General features: G+C 50.4%; 4 protein-coding genes across 4 annotated transcripts; 1 reads left to right on the top strand and 3 right to left on the bottom strand.

The window, feature by feature from the left end:
• Window positions 1-6: 6 nt before the first annotated feature.
• LOC120676550 (light-regulated protein, chloroplastic-like) lies at window positions 7-964 on the bottom strand. The gene is made up of 3 exons (XM_039957881.1): window positions 667-964; window positions 408-560; window positions 7-328 (listed from the first exon to the last, which is right to left on the bottom strand). Exons 1-3 carry the CDS (start codon window positions 846-848, stop codon window positions 235-237), a joined length of 429 nt encoding a protein of 142 aa, XP_039813815.1. The 5' UTR covers window positions 849-964; the 3' UTR covers window positions 7-234.
• Window positions 965-1,364: 400 nt separating this feature from the next.
• Window positions 1,365-3,944, bottom strand: LOC120676523 (vacuolar protein sorting-associated protein 60.2-like). The gene is made up of 7 exons (XM_039957849.1): window positions 3,747-3,944; window positions 3,394-3,545; window positions 3,101-3,194; window positions 2,944-3,015; window positions 2,308-2,419; window positions 1,903-2,045; window positions 1,365-1,626 (listed from the first exon to the last, which is right to left on the bottom strand). The coding sequence occupies exons 1-7, from the start codon at window positions 3,813-3,815 to the stop codon at window positions 1,576-1,578; spliced, it is 693 nt and encodes a 230-aa protein (XP_039813783.1). The 5' UTR covers window positions 3,816-3,944; the 3' UTR covers window positions 1,365-1,575.
• A 4,559-nt stretch (window positions 3,945-8,503) lies between these two features.
• On the top strand, window positions 8,504-11,090 carry LOC120676471 (protein NRT1/ PTR FAMILY 6.1-like). The gene has a single exon (XM_039957773.1). It carries the CDS (start codon window positions 8,756-8,758, stop codon window positions 10,724-10,726), a length of 1,971 nt encoding a protein of 656 aa, XP_039813707.1. The 5' UTR covers window positions 8,504-8,755; the 3' UTR covers window positions 10,727-11,090.
• On the bottom strand, window positions 10,743-15,025 carry LOC120676455 (LRR receptor-like serine/threonine-protein kinase RPK2). Its single transcript, XM_039957721.1, has 2 exons — window positions 11,932-15,025; window positions 10,743-11,043 (listed from the first exon to the last, which is right to left on the bottom strand). Exon 1 carries the CDS (start codon window positions 14,943-14,945, stop codon window positions 12,036-12,038), a length of 2,910 nt encoding a protein of 969 aa, XP_039813655.1. The 5' UTR covers window positions 14,946-15,025; the 3' UTR covers window positions 10,743-11,043; window positions 11,932-12,035.
• Between the last annotated feature and the right edge of the window lie 2,101 nt (window positions 15,026-17,126).

Genomic DNA, 17,126 nt, shown 5'->3' with positions numbered 1-17,126 from the left:
AGCTCGTTTACTGAATCTTCTGAAGCTGTAAAACAGCATCACCACCAGTACCATATATTTCATCTTTAGTTTCTACAGACAGGCAGCTGACACGACCAAAGAGACATGCACATTTACACACGTGACAAGTCCTTGGCCTTGCTTGGCTGCTGTTATTCTGTACGTGCGCGTACGCTAGCACCCCATCTACCGCGTAAGCATCATCTGCTAGCTTCCCATCACCCTTCGACCCGATCAGGCGTGCGCCAGCTCCATGGAGACGCCGGCCTGGTACGGCGCCTCGCAGAACTCGCCGCCGAGGTCGTCGCACGCCTCGCCGGGGAACACCCTGCACCAGTAATCCAGCCGGAATCAGTAACCGAGCAATCCAGCTTCAAGAACCAGTGTCGTTGGTCGAGCTTGCTCACGTCGTCGGCTCGTCGTAGGACAGGTAGTCCCTCTCCACCGCCTCCTCCCTCCTGCCCGCCACCTCCGCCGCGCCGGCGAGCTTAGCCTCCGGGTACATCTGCGCGCTGCAGGCGTCGCCGCCGAGCAGATCGCAGGCCTCCATGGGGAACACCCTGCAGCAGCACACAACGTCATACATCTAGCAACCACTAGGCAAAGAGAGCGAGAGCTCAACACCGCGTGATCGCCATGGTCGAGCGAGGGCTTGCACACACTTACGAGAAGCTCGAGCTGTAGTCGACCTCGGCGGGCTCCGCCGCGACGATGGCGGCAGCCACGGCGGCGCGAACGCTCCTCCTTGTGGCTGGGACACGAGCGACCACCGTGCTCCTCGCCGCCGGCCTGCCCTTCACGGGCGCCGCAGCAGAGAACCCGACGGCTGTAGCGGCGGCGGCCTGCATCTTCTTCCGACCTGAACTTTCTTGTGTGATCCAAGTGCCCTAGTGTGAAGTGGCTGCTTGGTTTAGTATGATCTGGAAAGGCTTATCTACCTTGTGTGGAGCTTCCCAGCCTGCGTGAGGCTCCATTATATACTGCAGGGCCACTGGGGGTCCCTGTTTTGGATAAGATTCTGGTATGTGGTATCCCCCAATTGGCGACATGAATTGTTCTTGGAGCCAAGAGGGGCCCACCCCCAAATGCTAGATCTTTTGAACCCTTTTGTATACCCTTGTCAAGATATTTCTACCTTTGATCCTGATAGTTATCTATCCTCAATTGTTGCAAAAAGGAAAACTAGCACAAGAAAAGGATGTTGCAAGAAGAAAGCCTGTTCCAGATATTTTTCACTCCCTTTGTTCATTTTGATTAAACAGCTATCGGTGTATGGTGATGTGTACTTCCAAACAAGCACAATTCAAGTGACCGTTAATAGATGAACATTCCAGAATGAAAGAAAAAGCACCAGGGATAGGGGGTGATTAATCTGCTGCAGTTACACTACGTTAAAGAGCCACGATTATACATAATTATTACCTTAACAAGGGAACAGGAAAAGGACAGCAGCAACAGCAAGTATAATAAACTGAAGCATTACCATGATGAAAAAAAAGGCATACATCAGACTGTTCAGACTCAAAAGACCACAGAGTTTTCACATCAAATTAAGATCAAGGTACAACACCATTTCTAACTGCGAAGTGATGCTCGAGGCACCGCCGGTAATCCTAGTTCATCCTCCTGCGCCAAATCAGATAAGAAGCAAGCAACCCTTAGCACCAGCTCAACCAAACAAACTTCTAGCTGAAAAGTGGTCCTACAAGGTAGCAAATTCTAGAAGGAAAATGCATGAAATGTTCAAAAAATAATTTGGTAAAACATATTATTGTCTGCTTCACCTAACCCACTACTGCATCAGGTCAAAGATATTTTCAATTCATTGGTGGTTCATTTCATTCCCAAGGTGGAAAAACATCAGAACTACATTAAGTTAAGAATGTTGCGCAAACAAATCACCTGCTGTCCGCCTGCTGGGACTGCTGCAGGGCGAGTCGGTGCAGCAGGCAAGTTGAGGCCAGCATCAAAATCAGGTTCAGGTTGAAGGTACGATGGAACTGCAGCTGACTCGAACTCCATATCAGACTCCAAAGCATCCAGCTCTGCAATGTCCGAAGAAAAAGTTAGTAAGGACAGCAAACTGGGAATTATCTCCACAAAGCAAGCAGTAAACATCACCTGCTAGATGGCAAGGAAGAGAAAAATAGGATATCTAGGGTATTAATATATTTGATCATTTGGAGTTTTAGACAACTGGCAAGTAACCATACTGCTATGTGATGTGTCAAAAACTATGGAATGCTGGAAGCCTTAAAATACAGGCAGAGATGTCATATAGCCAAGATGAAATTACAGCTTGCATACCCCCCATCAGTTCTTCCTCATCAACGTCATCAGGGATGTTGTAGCTTCTACCAAGAGTTTCTTGTATCTCATTGCTCTCGTCCATCAGATCCGTCATTTCATCTTGCATATTCTAAGAAATTGCAAGAAAACGTAAGTATAAAATGCAAATTACTGAAAGACGAGAAGGGTGGGTAAGCATCAAGTAAATCAGCAAATGTTAAAGGCATTCCATCAAGCATTTCCCACAATCTGGGTGATGCTGCAGGCTTGTAAAAACTGCACTTTATTGTATAGATACTAAATCACCTAGAAAGCTCCTAAGATAAGGGTGATGATTCCAGGATACAGGCTACATAAGGTTATAAAACATCAGTAATAATACGTTCTACCTTTGATCAAAGATTTGAACAGAAATCCAGAACTATCTCCTTTTTTGTGTACATGGGTACTGGTAGGACTTTTGATACTAAAATAGCCAATTTCATAAGATTGGTTCTTTCAAATCATTTTACCTAGGTCCCGACTCCCGACCAACAGCACTCATATAGCCTTTCAGGAAAGTATCGATAGTGGTTCAGTCCAGATGTGAAGCAATGAAATAGACATCACAAAATCTCAAAGTGCTGGGAGCAAGAGAATATCTTCGAGACATACATCAATGTCCTCAATCTTGACCGTTTTCATCATTCCCTTGAGCTCCTTGTTCGCCGCCTTCATCGCATTCATCTGAGAAAATAAAATAAACCACTAAATAAAACTGGGTATTGTAAGCAAGAATGAACTTGACAGAGGACAGATTTGGGGACATTACAGTCTGCTGAGCGTCCTTGAGGCCATCGGCAGCGAAGGAAACTTGGTCGAGATTGTAGGTTTGGTTGTACAACATGTTGCGTTGCTCCTCATACCTATGAGGCAAAGGGGGGCAATCTCAAATTGGTGTAAATGGATAATGGCTGCCTGCTGCTACTATTTTCTGTGACATTGCAACTAGCATGATAATCTCAAGTAGGGAACAGCAAACCAGCAAAAGGCAAGTAGCCAAAGTGAAAGTGATTGTGGAAGTTGAAGGGCCCGGAATGGGGAGACAGGGAGCAGAGAACGAACATGCGCTTGTGCTTGAGGAGCCGGATGGCGCGCGCCTTGATGGCTTCCTGGGTCGGGCCGGGGCGGGTCTTGCGGATCTGGTCCTTGTACCTGGCCAGCTCCTCGTCCAGCTTCCTGATCTTCTCATCCACCGTCTCGCCCCGCTTGTTTATCTGCCGGATCAAATGATTCGTCGCGCGTTGGAGACCGGATCATGAAACGAGGGTCAGATTAGGGTTGCCCATCGCCCACGAGCCAATGCAGTTACAGCTACGACTACGAGAGAGAGAGAGAGAGAGAGAGAGAGAGAGAGAAGGGGGGCAACAGGAGCAGGATAGCAAGCAGGTACAGATTGTTAGAGGGCAGTGACCGACTCGCTCGGTGGCGTCCTGGATGGATGGGGGCGGGCCCTTGTCCTTCTTGGAGCCGAAGATCTTCTTCATCGCCGCTCCGCTCCGGTTGGTCGCCGGCGCCGCCGCAGGGGTCAGGCGAGGAGTGGCCGAGAGGGAGGAGGGTTCAGGCGGCGCGTGCGGAGCGGGGGGTCGGTTTTCGAAAACGAGATGTTGACGGGGGGCTACCAGTCAAAACAAGGTTTCAGCTGTTTTTGGTGGCCGTTGGTAGTGGGCTCACCATTCGTTCCAGCATTTCAAATTGGGCCGCACGGTCCGGCGAAGCCCATTCATGGACTTCGCTGGCAAATCAGTAGCTGAAGTTGCAGGTCCTAAATTTGTACTTCCATTTGTTTTAGTAATCACTGAATAGATACCCCTGTCAAAAAAACATTCAATAGATATTCCAGCATCTCTTCCTCAACATCGAAATCGTATAATATTGACAAGGAAGAAGTCTAATTCTAACCAACGAACTATCATCATAGTTTGATTTTAGCCATCGAACTTGAAAACCGGATATCTTTGCCCATTAAACTATAAAAACCAGACAAATTTGACCATCTATCTGGTTTCGAAGGTGGTTTTGCATATATGTGTATTTTCTAAAACTAATGGAATCTGATTTAATCTCTAGAAATTCATAACTAATTCAGTTTAAATCAGAAAAATATGAAATGCATATCAAAATTTGTAAAAAATATAATCTACCTAACCATGCTCTATTTAGAATTATCTAAATCTTATTTGTTCCTTTTGCTAGTGTTTTATTGCTTGTAATCGTGACATTGTTTATTTAAATTATTGCTATAATAGATTAGGATATTGACCAAAAGGATTCATGCAATAGAATTTTTTTATACTAATTTCATATTTTTCTGAGTTAAAATAAATTAGCTATAAAGTTTTAGAGGTTAAACCATATTTATTATTTCTTAAAAATAAAAATATATCCAAAATCACCTTTGAAACCAGGTAAAGGGCAGTAGTGATGGGAGAATTTGTCAAGATTACATAGTCGAGACTCGAGAGTGCAGAATATAAAATTTTATAGTTCACAAAAGTCTGGCAGTTTATAAATTTTCATGCACATACTACTTCGAAAAGAACAAAAACTATGGAACTAGGAGGGAGTATTCATGCACCAGCGCGCTGGGGCACGCATCTGAGCTCTGGGCTTCTTCCTGGGTGCATGCATGTATACGGTATACCACACCGTATCATGGTACGAAAAGAAATTTGACCGGCTTTGTTTAGATGTAAAAGTTTTATCCCGTAAATATCACATCGGATATACCGACACATATTTGAAGTATTAAATATGAACTTATTACAAAATAAATTATAGATTCCAGCTGTAAACTACGGGACGAATCTAATAAACCTAATTAATCTATCATTAGAGCATGTATTACTGTGACAATTTAGTGTCTAATTATGATCTAATTATACTCATTAGATTCGTCTCGTAATTTACAATCAAACTATGCAATTAGTTTTTTTATTTCGTCTAGATTTAATACTCTGCGTATGTGCCGATTGCCGAACACATTCAATATGAATAATTTTAGAATTTTGAATTTTGCATCTAAACAAAATCCAATAGAAAGAGGGCCCCCGGCCTCCAACACACCCGACCTGAAAAAACTGCGATGGCAGCCAAAACAGTATTCCTGGATGACCGGCACGGAGACAAATCACGATCAGTTGAGTTCTGTCCGGCACGCGAGCCCGCTGCAGACTGCAGTAGTGGTGCAGTGTCGGACAGAGACGGAGCCCTGCTGTGGAGGGAAACAAGAAAGGGAGAGCGAGCCGAATCCATGGCCCTGCCGAGATCCGATCCCGACCCGCACGAAGCGGCCACGCATTTCCATTTTCCTCCCCCGTGCGGTCTTCTTCCTCCCTCGTCCATTCTCGTCCCCGAATTAACTGACCACGGGCCGTTGGTCGGTGGGCGACCCACCGGTCGCCGTCTCGGCTCGCAGTCGCAGCGCCGCAACACGAAGCCCATGCCCATCCCCTGCCGCTCCATCGATCCACCATTCATGCCATGCCCACCCACCACCCATACATACCCTTCGATCGATCCCCTTCTCCGCTCCACCCCCATCGCCGGCCACCGCCACATGCACTGTGCTCCTCTCCGGGTCTACTACTAGGGCTCTGGCACTGCAGCACGGACGCGCAGGTCCACCGGTCGATCGAGCAGGCAGGTCACTGTGCTGTCCCCTGCACCCGTTCGTCAACTTCGCCGCCGTGATCGGAGACCGCCCGATCCCACGGCCGATCCGTCCGATCCGTCTTGCGAGCCGGTACAGGCCAGTGCTGCTGGCTATAGCTGCTCGTACCACCAGCAAAGCAAGCACAGCATCATCGCAGGTTCGCAGCTGCTTCTAGAAATTAGAACAGTGGTGCCAGTGGCAACGAGCGTGTGATCGTCGTCATCCTTGGGCCGGGATGATGGCTGAATCCCCTAGTGGAAAGTTTGAAACCTGCAAAGCCATTAACCAAGATAAGATTACATACATTTAAAAAAAAACAAGGTAAGCTACGCTCCCACTACACTACTGAACTAGTGGAGCTTTACACTCGGCGCATGCTACTCGCCACCATTCGCTTCTGCATTTACAGGTGTTGCCAAGTGGGGGGGGGGGGGGGGGGGGGGGGGGGGGTCGTGGCGGCTCCTTTCTCCTAGGCTAGTCCCCGTCCTAGCGTTTTGGCCCTTGTCACTTGTGGCCTTGTCGTGGTTGCGACCTTGCGATCGTCATCAGCCATCGGGATCATGCGATCGCGACCGTGGGTGGGCGGCGGCTCGCCGGCGGCGGCTCGCCGTACGTGGCGGGGCAACCGATTCGGCGGCGGCTCAGCTCGTTAGGACGTGCCGAACGATCAGTTCAGCGGTCGTCGCCCGTCCGCCACTCCGCTGCTCGTGATCGGCCAACCCACCCACCCCGCCCGGGCGCCCACTTGCTCGGCGCGTGGCGGTGGCGGCTGCCCCCTCAGGACCGCCTGCCTTTTTGCGGCTGCCGTCTCGGTGGTTGGAGCACGCGCGCTGCTCCGGACGGCCGGCCTGGCCCTGGGTGCGGCGGCCCATCCGGCGCGTTCCACCTAGGGAAAAGTCGGCAACGGTCGGAAAAATCTCTTAACCGTCCCGCAACTATATTATTTGGTCGGGAACGGAAACGAAAACGGAAAAAATGGATGGGAAAACGATATCGGTATTACGAGATATCAGGAACGGAATCAATCGGTCGGGAGCATGCCGATTACGATCGGGAATCGATAACTCAAAACGGAAAAATACATACAACCACTTCAAACATTTAACTCGATAAAATAATTACAATTATACATAAATAATATGGAAAACAAGACTCGTATAACTAAGAAACACAGGTAAAGTGAATCACGAATTCACAATTCACGTTGTAACACATGCAAACAACAATTCACATTTCCAACACAGGTAACACAGCCGACTACGACAAATACGGGAATTCCCGCGGGAATTTTCCCGGCTGAAAACGGGAACCGTGAAAACGGTCGGGAAAACACCCCAACCGTTCCCGTTCCCGCCCGTTTTCCCTTTTTGTTTTCTCATTTTCCTATTTTTTTCATGGAAACGGTTTACGTTCGATTTAAACGGTAAACGGAGCCGTCATGACGGGATTTTCCCCTCCCATTTTTTCAACCCAGCTCCACCACCTACGCCGGGTCGCGCCGCACAGTCAGGTGTGCTGGTTTGTCTTCTTCTCTGGGGTGTTTAGAAACAGGGACTTCAAAAAAGTCCTAGGGACTTTTTAGTATTTAGAAGTATTAAATAAATATTAATTATAAAACTAACTGCAGAACCCTGGGGCTAAACTGCGAGACGAATCTAATGAGGTATCTTAATCTATGATTAGCGAATGGTTACTGTAGCATCACTGTAGCAAATTATGAATTAATTAGGCTCATTAGATTCGTCTCGCGAAAAAACACTCAGCTGTCAAAAAACATTTATAAACAGATTTTATTTAATACTATAAAATAATAAGATTCTTTTTAATGTGATAGGGACTATTTAATACTATAAAATAGTAAAATTCCTACCCAGCTGCGCTGCTCTGCTCTGGAAAATTCACTCACCTGTTCACCTGTACGGCCTCGCTCCGGCCTCCACCAGAGTACCAGACCACCACCGCTCCGCCAGACTCCGTCCCGTGTTCATGGAGGCTGAGATATTTTGGCCGTGTTGGGTTGACACCACGAAAAATAATTTTACAAAAAAAATATATGCATGGAGTACTAAACGAAATTTATTTATAAAATTTTTGCACGGATGAGTGTAATTTTTCGAGACGAATCTAATGACGGCAATTAATCCATGATTTTACTACAGTGATGCTACAGTACCACCCTCTGATTGTGCGGTCAAAGACATCATTAGATTAGTCTTGCGAATTTACCAAGAGTCCTACGAGTGATTTTGTAATTAGACTTTATTTAATACCCTAAATTAATGATCAAAGGTATAAAAAAAATTCGCGAATTGGGAAAGGGACGAAACAACCAAAGCGAGAAAACGTGTCTTCATTGGCTTCAACTTCGGTTCAGGCGTTCAGCACAGTACTGCTATAATATCGCTACAATAATGCTACAGCGACTGAAGCCGAAGCATCCGAAGCTTGGCCAAACGCGCCTTTAGTTACTGCAGCGTGCAGCGCAGCGAGGACTGAGGGGTGGTTCCCCGTCCCCGTCGTCGTAGTCGTCGTCGTCCGCCCCGCGCCGTGGTCCCTGTCGCGCTTAATGCCGCCATTAACTCGCTGCTGCCTGCTGGAGATGAGGCAGCTCAGCCGTGGCGCCGAGCTCCGCTATTAAATGCGCGCGCATCCCTGCAGCCAGGACTGCCACCAAGTGCCCATGCTCTGCTCGGCTGCTTCAGCTCCCGGTGACGCCGCCGCGCGATTGGTCCCGCCGCGAGGCTGCCACGGCTGATCGGCCAGGACTCTCGGATGGCACCGGCGTCCGCGATGGAGCTGGAAGCGCCGCCACCGGCAGCAGCGGCGGCGGCGGCGGCCAAGGAGATCAAGTCGCCGGAGGTGCTGTCGTCGCTGCAGCGCAAGAAGCTGGGCGCGCACTTCCTCGAGAGCGCTGAGCGCCGCTTCTCCGGCGCCGCCAGGACGCCCCTGGGCGGCGGGTACGAGCCGCCGCCGCCGCCGGCCTCCGCGGCCGGCACGACGCCGGTCAACATCCGCGGCGAGCCCATCGCGGACCTGTCGCGTACCGGTGGGTGGGTGGCCGCCCTCTTCATCTTCGGCAACGAGATGGCGGAGCGCATGGCCTACTTCGGCCTCTCCGTCAACATGGTCGTCTTCATGTTCAAGGTCATGCACCGCCCCTTCACCAGCTCCGCCAACGCCGTCAACAATTTCCTCGGCATCTCCCAGGCCTCCTCCGTGCTGGGCGGCTTCCTTGCCGACGCCTACCTCGGCCGCTACTGGACCATCGCCATCTTCACCACCATGTACCTGCTCGGCCTCGTCGCGCTCACCGTCAGCGCCAGCGTGCCGGCGCTCGTGCCGTCCCAGGAGGGCTGCGACAAGCTCGCCATGCTGCTGGGCGCCTGCGCGCCCGCCGAGCCCTGGCAGATGGCCTACCTCCACACGGCGCTCTACGTCACGGCGTTCGGCGCCGCCGGGATCCGGCCCTGCGTCTCCTCCTTCGGCGCCGACCAGTTCGACGAGCGGAGCCCCGGGTACAAGCGCCGTCTCGATCGCTTCTTCAACCTCTTCTACCTCGCCGTCACGCTTGGCGCCATCGCCGCCTTCACGGCGGTCGTGTACATCCAGATGCACCGTGGCTGGGCCGCGGCGTTCGGCACGCTGGCGCTCGCCATGGGCACCTCCAACGCGCTCTTCTTCGTGGGCACGCCGCTGTACCGCCACCGCGTGCCGGGGGGCAGCCCGCTGACGCGGGTGGCGCAGGTGCTCGTCGCCGCCTTCCGGAAGCGGCACGCGGCCTTCGACAGCGGCGGCTTCGTCGGCCTCTACGAGGTCGCCGGCGCCAAGTCCGCCGTCCGGGGCAGCGCCAAGATCGACCACACCGACGACTTCAGGTGGCTTGACAAGGCGGCGCTGCAGCTGGAGGGCGACCTCGCCGGCGGCGAGGCGGCGCCCGACCCGTGGCGGCTCTGCACGGTGACGCAGGTGGAGGAGGTGAAGATCCTGCTGCGGCTGCTGCCGGTGCCGGCGTGCACGGTGATGCTCAGCGTGGTGCTCACCGAGTTCCTCACCCTGTCGGTGCAGCAGGCCTACACGCTCAACACCCGCGTGGCGGCGCTGCACCTCCCGGTGACGTGCATGCCGGTGTTCCCCTGCCTGGCCATCTTCCTCGTCCTCGCGCTCTACTACCAGACCTTCGCGCCGCTGGCGCGCCGCCTCACGGGCCACCCGCACGGCGCCTCCCAGCTCCAGCGCGTCGGCCTCGGCCTCGTCTTCTCCATCCTCTCCGTCGCCTGGGCGGGGCTCTTCGAGCGCTACCGCCGCGGCTACGCCGTCCGGCATGGCTACCTCGCCCTCTTCCTCTCGCCGATGCCGGGCCTCAGCGCCTACTGGCTGCTCATCCAGTACTGCCTCATCGGCGTCGCCGAGGTGTTCTGCCTCGTCGCGCTCCTCGAGTTCCTCTACCAGGAGGCGCCCGACGCGATGCGCAGCGTTGGCTCCGCCTACGCTGCCGTCGCCGGCGGCCTCGGGTGCTTCATGGCGTCGGCGCTCAACACCGCCGTCGACGCCGCGACGAGGGACGACAGGGCCGGGCGCCCGTCGTGGCTGGCGCAGAACATCAACGTCGGCAGGTTCGACTACCTCTACTGGCTGCTCGCCGTGCTCAGCACGATCAACCTGCTCGTCTTCATCTACGTCGCCAAGCGGTACAAGTACAGGGTCAGGATCGACGCGCAGGACACAGGTGTGAATAAGCACTAGCTTTTGGCGCGAGAAGGATTTGAATTTGGTTGTGGATTTTGCTTCACTGAATTTGCTGTACAAACGCATTACAAGGAGTACCATAACATTGGCCATTTTTTCAAATACCAGTACTTCAGAAAAGAAACAGATTTGCTAAAGCTCCAATTCCCTGAAGAAACTTCAGATCTCCAATTCTATGCCGAAGCCGCTGTTAGTGAAACAGACCAGCTAGGAGCTTGGGCTTCCAACTGGGGATGCATTCTTGAGATCATTGAGTAAGCAGCTCAGGAACGAGTTGTTTTCATGCTGATATTAGCACACCATCTTTTAGGAATCTGCACGTTTGGAAGCATGAAAACTTGAAAAGGTCAGGATTTAATCATTCAAATGACTTCAGATTAGCAACAGGATACTGTGTGGGCACTAGACCTGATCATGGGCCACCCGACCCGATAAACCCGACCCGACCCGCCCGAAAAAAACCCGACCCAACCAAGTGGCGGGATGAGTACGGGCCGAAATATTTGACCTGAAACTCAAAAAAAAACCCGATCTAACTCGAAAATTACACATAAAATTGCGGGCCAACCCGACCCAATCCGAACCCGACCATGTCATGGGCCGGGCATGGGCCAACATTTTTTGACCCGAAACCCGAAGTGACCCGACCCGACAGGTGATCAGGCCTAGTGGGCACAAATGGTATCAACTTTGTAGTTGTGACCGATGTGTTTGCCTAGAGCAGTCGACAGTTCTGTTATCTGTTTATTAAAAAACAGTTCTGTTATGTGGTATTTAGCTGCTATTTAAGCTAAAAAACATATGAATGCATAGTAATGCAGTCTGCAGTCAAGGAATCAGTCCTTTAATAGTGACTAATTCCTGCTATCAGCTCTCAAGTGTATTGCATATTTCAACTATTTGGACGCGATTAAAGGACTGATTCCTTGACTGTTTATTATCAGTTGATAGCAATGCTACTCTAGTATTATCAGTTGATAGCCAACTGTATATTTGAACTGGATGTTCAGTCGCCAGTAGACAATATGCATGTGGAGTGCTATCAATTCATAGTAATTTGATCTTCCATAAGCATATGGAGTGATATAAGTTCATAGGCATTTGAAAATCTTCCTTAATTATATCTTGAGATTATGAGTCTGGGAGAAATATAATAATTGTTCTGCACAAAAGAATGTGTACGAGAGAGTTCATAATCTCACCTCATCAATGGCACAAAAATTTGTTGTCACAGATAACTGGATTGTGATAGTACGAAGATCCACCATCGTACCACTTACTGTTCATCAGTCATTCCCTAATTGCTTCAGCTTACTGCTCCTCGGTCATTTTCCAATTGCTTCAGCTTTGCTGCAACCTGCCTCATTGATGGCCGAACAGCTACAGAATCTGAAGTGCATGATAAAGCAATCTTTAGCATTTCAGTTAATCTATCCTTTCGTGCTGCATCCAGTAGTCCTTGAGAGAAGAATTCGCTGGTATTGCCTTCCTGCATCAGCATCCGTCCCCACGATACAATCGTAAAGCCATCACCAAACTGTGAGAACGAGGGATCCAAAGATCTCTTGCCTGACATCAACTCCAGGAGAACAACCCCAAAACTGTAAACATCAGCCTTGTCAGAGACTCTGCAGGTGGTTGCGTACTCTGGTGCGACATACCCAAAGGTACCGGCAACATCTGTGGTGGCATGCGTTTGTGTAACTTCAATCAGTCTCGCCAAGCCAAAATCTGACAAGTATGCATTAAGGTCCTCATCAAGGAGGATGTTGCTCGGTTTGATGTCTCGATGAATTATCCGGGGCGTGCAGGAGAAGTGAAGGAAAGCCAGTGCTTGCGCAACATCCACGGCTATCTTGTGAACCTCAGTCCAGGACACATTTCTGCTCCCCATTTCATGTATGAACGTCTCAAGGTTCCCACCAGAGAGATAGTTGTAGATGAGGAAAGTGTCTGATTCTCCGAGATGGTACCCAATAAGTGTAACAAGATTTCTATGCCGAATTCTTCCAAGGGTTCTGATTTCTGCATCAAACTGCTGGAGACCTTGGAAACGCCCCATGGCCAGCCTCTTCACTGCTACAAGAAAACCAGGAACCAATTCAGCCTTGTAGGTGGCACCAAAGCCACCCGATCCAATCAAGTTCTGGATGCTGAAATTGCTTGTTGCTTGGATAAGGTTTTCGTAAGTAAGCTCAGGAGGTGCGTCAGTGAAAGTCACAACCACTTTTGTCCTCAGGTTCGAAATCTTTGCCCGTTTCCTTCTTTCACACACAAAGAAGAGAAGGATCACAAGAAGAAAAGATATTACAGCAGTCGAAGCTGCAACTAAAATCACCATAAGAGACTTAAATCTGAGTCCCCATTTTTTAACCCCTTTTGAGGAACTGATTGCTTCAGTTGGTGGTAGAGATGCATTTGTTCCCAAACATTGGTGCAGTAGGGGATTGCCGATGAAGAAACCACAATCAGCAGGGTGCCTAAGATTAGGAATGTCGCCTGATAGGTTGTTGAATGAGACATCAAGAACTGTGACTTGAGCTAGTTCACTGAAACTGGGAGGGATGCTTCCTAAGAGCCTGTTGTGGTCAAGCCTCAATACTTGAAGGCGTGAAGCATCAGTTAAATGCAATGGTATCCTGCCTGTTAGGGAATTTCTTGATAAATCCAGAACCTCAAGAGCAGCCAAATCACCAAACTGCCCTGGAATCTGACCTGTCAAATTGTTACCCCTCAAGACCAAGCTCCTGAGAAAATGCAGACCACCAACATTTGCAGGTATTGACCCACTGAAGTTATTATAACCAGCATCAAAATTGTGAATAGAGATACAACTTGAGAGCATGTCAAAACTTCCTGATAACTGATTACTACTCAAATTGATGGCAACACCTGTTGCAACCTTGCAGAATCCAAAAAATCCGACAGAAAGAGTGGTGTTGAACACATTGCCATTAAGCCACAAACCGTAAGAGTAGTTTCTATCTAGACTGACGGTAATAGACGGCAACTCCCCACCAAAGCCATTGTTGCTGAAGTCATGGAGAGCAACATTAGCAATGCTCCCCAACTGGGAACCAAAAGGGTTTCCAATCAGCACATTACCAACCAATTCATTGTTGTACTGCATTACAATATCGTCACCAATCGAACGGCTTGAGCATTGTCTACTGGTGGATGAAAGAAGCCGACCTGACAGAGAATTTCCACTGACATTGAGGTAAGTCAGACACCCAATTGCCAATTCTGCCGGCATTGAGCCCGCCAATCTGTTAAAGCTCAGATCAAGAAATGTCAAGTCCTGACACTCTCCGAGCCAAGGGGGCATGGTACCAGCAACATAGTTCTGCCCCAGATTCACTGCACGAAGACGGCAGGTACCATTCCTGGACAATGGCAACCGGCCATCAAGGTTGGCCCTTGGCGCCCAGAGAACCTCCAGCGCAGGAATTGTCAGCACTCCAGTCGGCATCCCCCCAACGAAGGCATTGAACTCCGGCTGCTCCCCAGGCGACGCCGTGAGATTGGTGAGCACAAGCACCGCGAGCTCCCCGCAGTCGGCAAGCTCCCCGGGGATCCTGTCGGTGAGGCTGTTGCGTGAGACGTCCAGAACGCGGAGCGCGCCGAGGCGGCCGAGCTCCCGCGGGATGGCGCCCTCCAGGACGTTGCGGGATAGGTCGAGGACGCGGAGGGAGCGGCATTGCGCGATCTCTGCGGGGATTTGGCCGACGAGGAAGTTGCCGGCGAGGCGGAGGTGGGTGAGCGCGGCGCAGGGGGGCGACGAGGAGTTGGCGAGAGGAGGCGGGATTTCGAGGGCGGCCGAGAGGCTGTTGAAGCTTAGGTCGAGGTAGCGAAGCGTGGTGGACGCGAGGAAGGCATCGGGGACGGGGCCCGAGAAGTTGTTGGCGGCGAGGTCGAGGCGGCGGAGGCGCGGGGGCAGGGGCAGGGCGGCGGGTACCGCGCCCGAGAGGGAGGCGGCGGGGAGGTCGATGGCCGCAACCGCGAGGGAGGAAGGATGGCAGGTGACGCCGCGCCAGCGGCAGTAGCTGGCGGCGGAGGCGGCGGACCAGGCGGAGATGGCGCCGCCGGGGTCGTGCGTGACGGCGGCTTTGAGCGCGAGGAGGGCGGCGAGGTCGGCGGCCGAAGAGGAGGCAAGCGGGATTTGTTGGACTACGAGCAGAAGCAGGAGGAGGAGGGGTGGGGGTGGGGCCGCCATGGCGGCGGCGGCGGCGGCGGGAGCAGCTTTGTGAGGAGTGGAGTGGTGGGGAGAAGAGTAGAAGACGGTGAAGGCAAGCGTGCCGTGCCGTAGATTTGAAAATCTCTGTTGTTTTTAAAATTTCTTTTGTGTGTTCGGTTCGTATGGACCATGGATGTTTAGTACCGGCCCGTTTAAAAGTGCATCCAAGCTTCGATTCAAAATTTTGTAATACTTCTTTAAAATCAGATTTTATATTAAAAAAATTAGCACAAAATTTTAAACTAAAAAAATTAAAAGTGCATTTAAAAATTACCAATTAACACCCCTACATTATTTAAAAACAAAATCTAACCTTCAGGTTAAAATTTGTTTAAGTACAACCCTCGGCATCCTAAAATGATGCAAAAACAACCTTGACCTTGACCGACAGTGAATTTTTTTAAGTAGCTTAGACATGACCTAGTTTTGGAGCATGAGCACCAAGAATAGTGTGACTATAGATGGCCAAATAGGCGGCACGGCACGACCCGACTCAGGCACGCCTAGGCACGGCACGTCTGGGCACAAAAAGACTTTCGTGCCGTGCCGTGCCGCCCAGCGTGCCGGACATGAGGCCCAGGCACGGCACAAAACCCTTTCGGGTTGTGCCGTGCCGCCCGCCGTGCTCGTGCCGCCCAAGTGCCCAGGCACGAGGCTAAGCACTAAAATCCCAACATGGCTCATTCAACAAATCGATTCATCTTGAGTAACAAAAAATGACAGAAATCAACAAAATATCAAGTCTTAGGCTCACAACACAGACACATACACAATCCAAACACACAGCAAGAGATAAGCAACAGATTTTTAAAGGATGAGCTGTTTTGTGCGATGGCTGCCTCATTAAAAATCTATCTAGGTAAAAACTCACACCTCGCGAGAAAACCCTAGATAGAAAAAAGAGTACAGCCCAACTCATTAAGTTCAAGTTCCAGTCTTAAGTTCACCTCATAGTCATACGGTGCAAATAAACTATCCTATTACACAACAGATTGTGCTGGAGTTTCATCAAGGTACTGATCTTCATAAGCTGCCTCCAGGTCTCCATCCTCTACCATGTGCTGAGCTCTTTCATCTGCAGCTTCCCAGTCTTTGATGTATGTGAGCATTTCTACCATCTCTGGCTTCAACTGACGCCTCCTCTCCTCTATGATCCTGCCAGTTAGACTAAAGGTAGATTCTGAAGAGATGGTAGAAACAGGCACAATTAAAACATCCTTAACTAAGGTAAAAAGTACTGGATAAGACTGTTTGTGCTCATGCCACCAAGTCAAGATGTTGAAATCATCATCAAACTGGCTGATTGTGTCACTATCTAGATAGGCAGTAAGTTCAGAAGAAATACCATATGCACCATCAGTGCTTGCTCAGCAATGTTGTCACCACTGTGACTGACATCAATAAGTCAGAGACCCAACACTCTCTTCTCTAGTTGCCAATCAGAATTAACATAATGACAAACCACACTAAGGTAATATTCCTTAGCAGTACCAGACCATATATCAGAGGTAAGACCAACAGAGCTAACAGAATTAGAGCTCAAGTACTTCACAAGATCATCACGGCGTTCACTAAAGTACTTGGCAATATCTCTAGTAGTGGTCTGCCTACTAATAGGAGTAGATCTAGGGTTATGAGCAATCTGAATGTACTCTTTAAACTCATTTGTTTCACCAAACCCTAGAGGCAGATCAAGCTTTGCAATCAAACGGCACAATTGAGTACGAGCCACATCAGGACTGTACTCCCAGGAAACCACACTACCATCAGCATCAAAACTAAGGATTGACTGGGCACCAGACTTCTTTTTCTTACTACGGCAAGTTAGAAGATGCTGACTAAGATGGCCAGTGCCGCTACTGGAAAAGCCAGAAAGGACGGATTTGCAGTGAAGGCAGTTGGCTCTATACCTGACGGTCTTACCATTGATCTGCTTGAAGAGCTTCTCGTACTCGTCCCACACCTTGGAGGTGCAGGGCCGTTCCCGCTTCTCGCCGGCGTGGCTGACAGAGTCCGGCGCAGTACCATCAGCTGCACCACCAGCGCCACTAGCCCCAATATCACCACCAGCACCAACACCAGCATCAGCACCCGCACCGGCACCAACAACGGGAGGGGGAGGGGGCATGATTACTTCCACATTACCACGCCGACCAAAAA

The sequence above is a fragment of the Panicum virgatum genome, chromosome 5N, assembly GCF_016808335.1.
Source record: "Panicum virgatum strain AP13 chromosome 5N, P.virgatum_v5, whole genome shotgun sequence".
Taxonomy (NCBI): domain Eukaryota; kingdom Viridiplantae; phylum Streptophyta; class Magnoliopsida; order Poales; family Poaceae; genus Panicum; species Panicum virgatum.
Note: the sequence above shows the minus strand (reverse complement) of the source record. Positions and strands in the feature narration are given on the sequence as shown.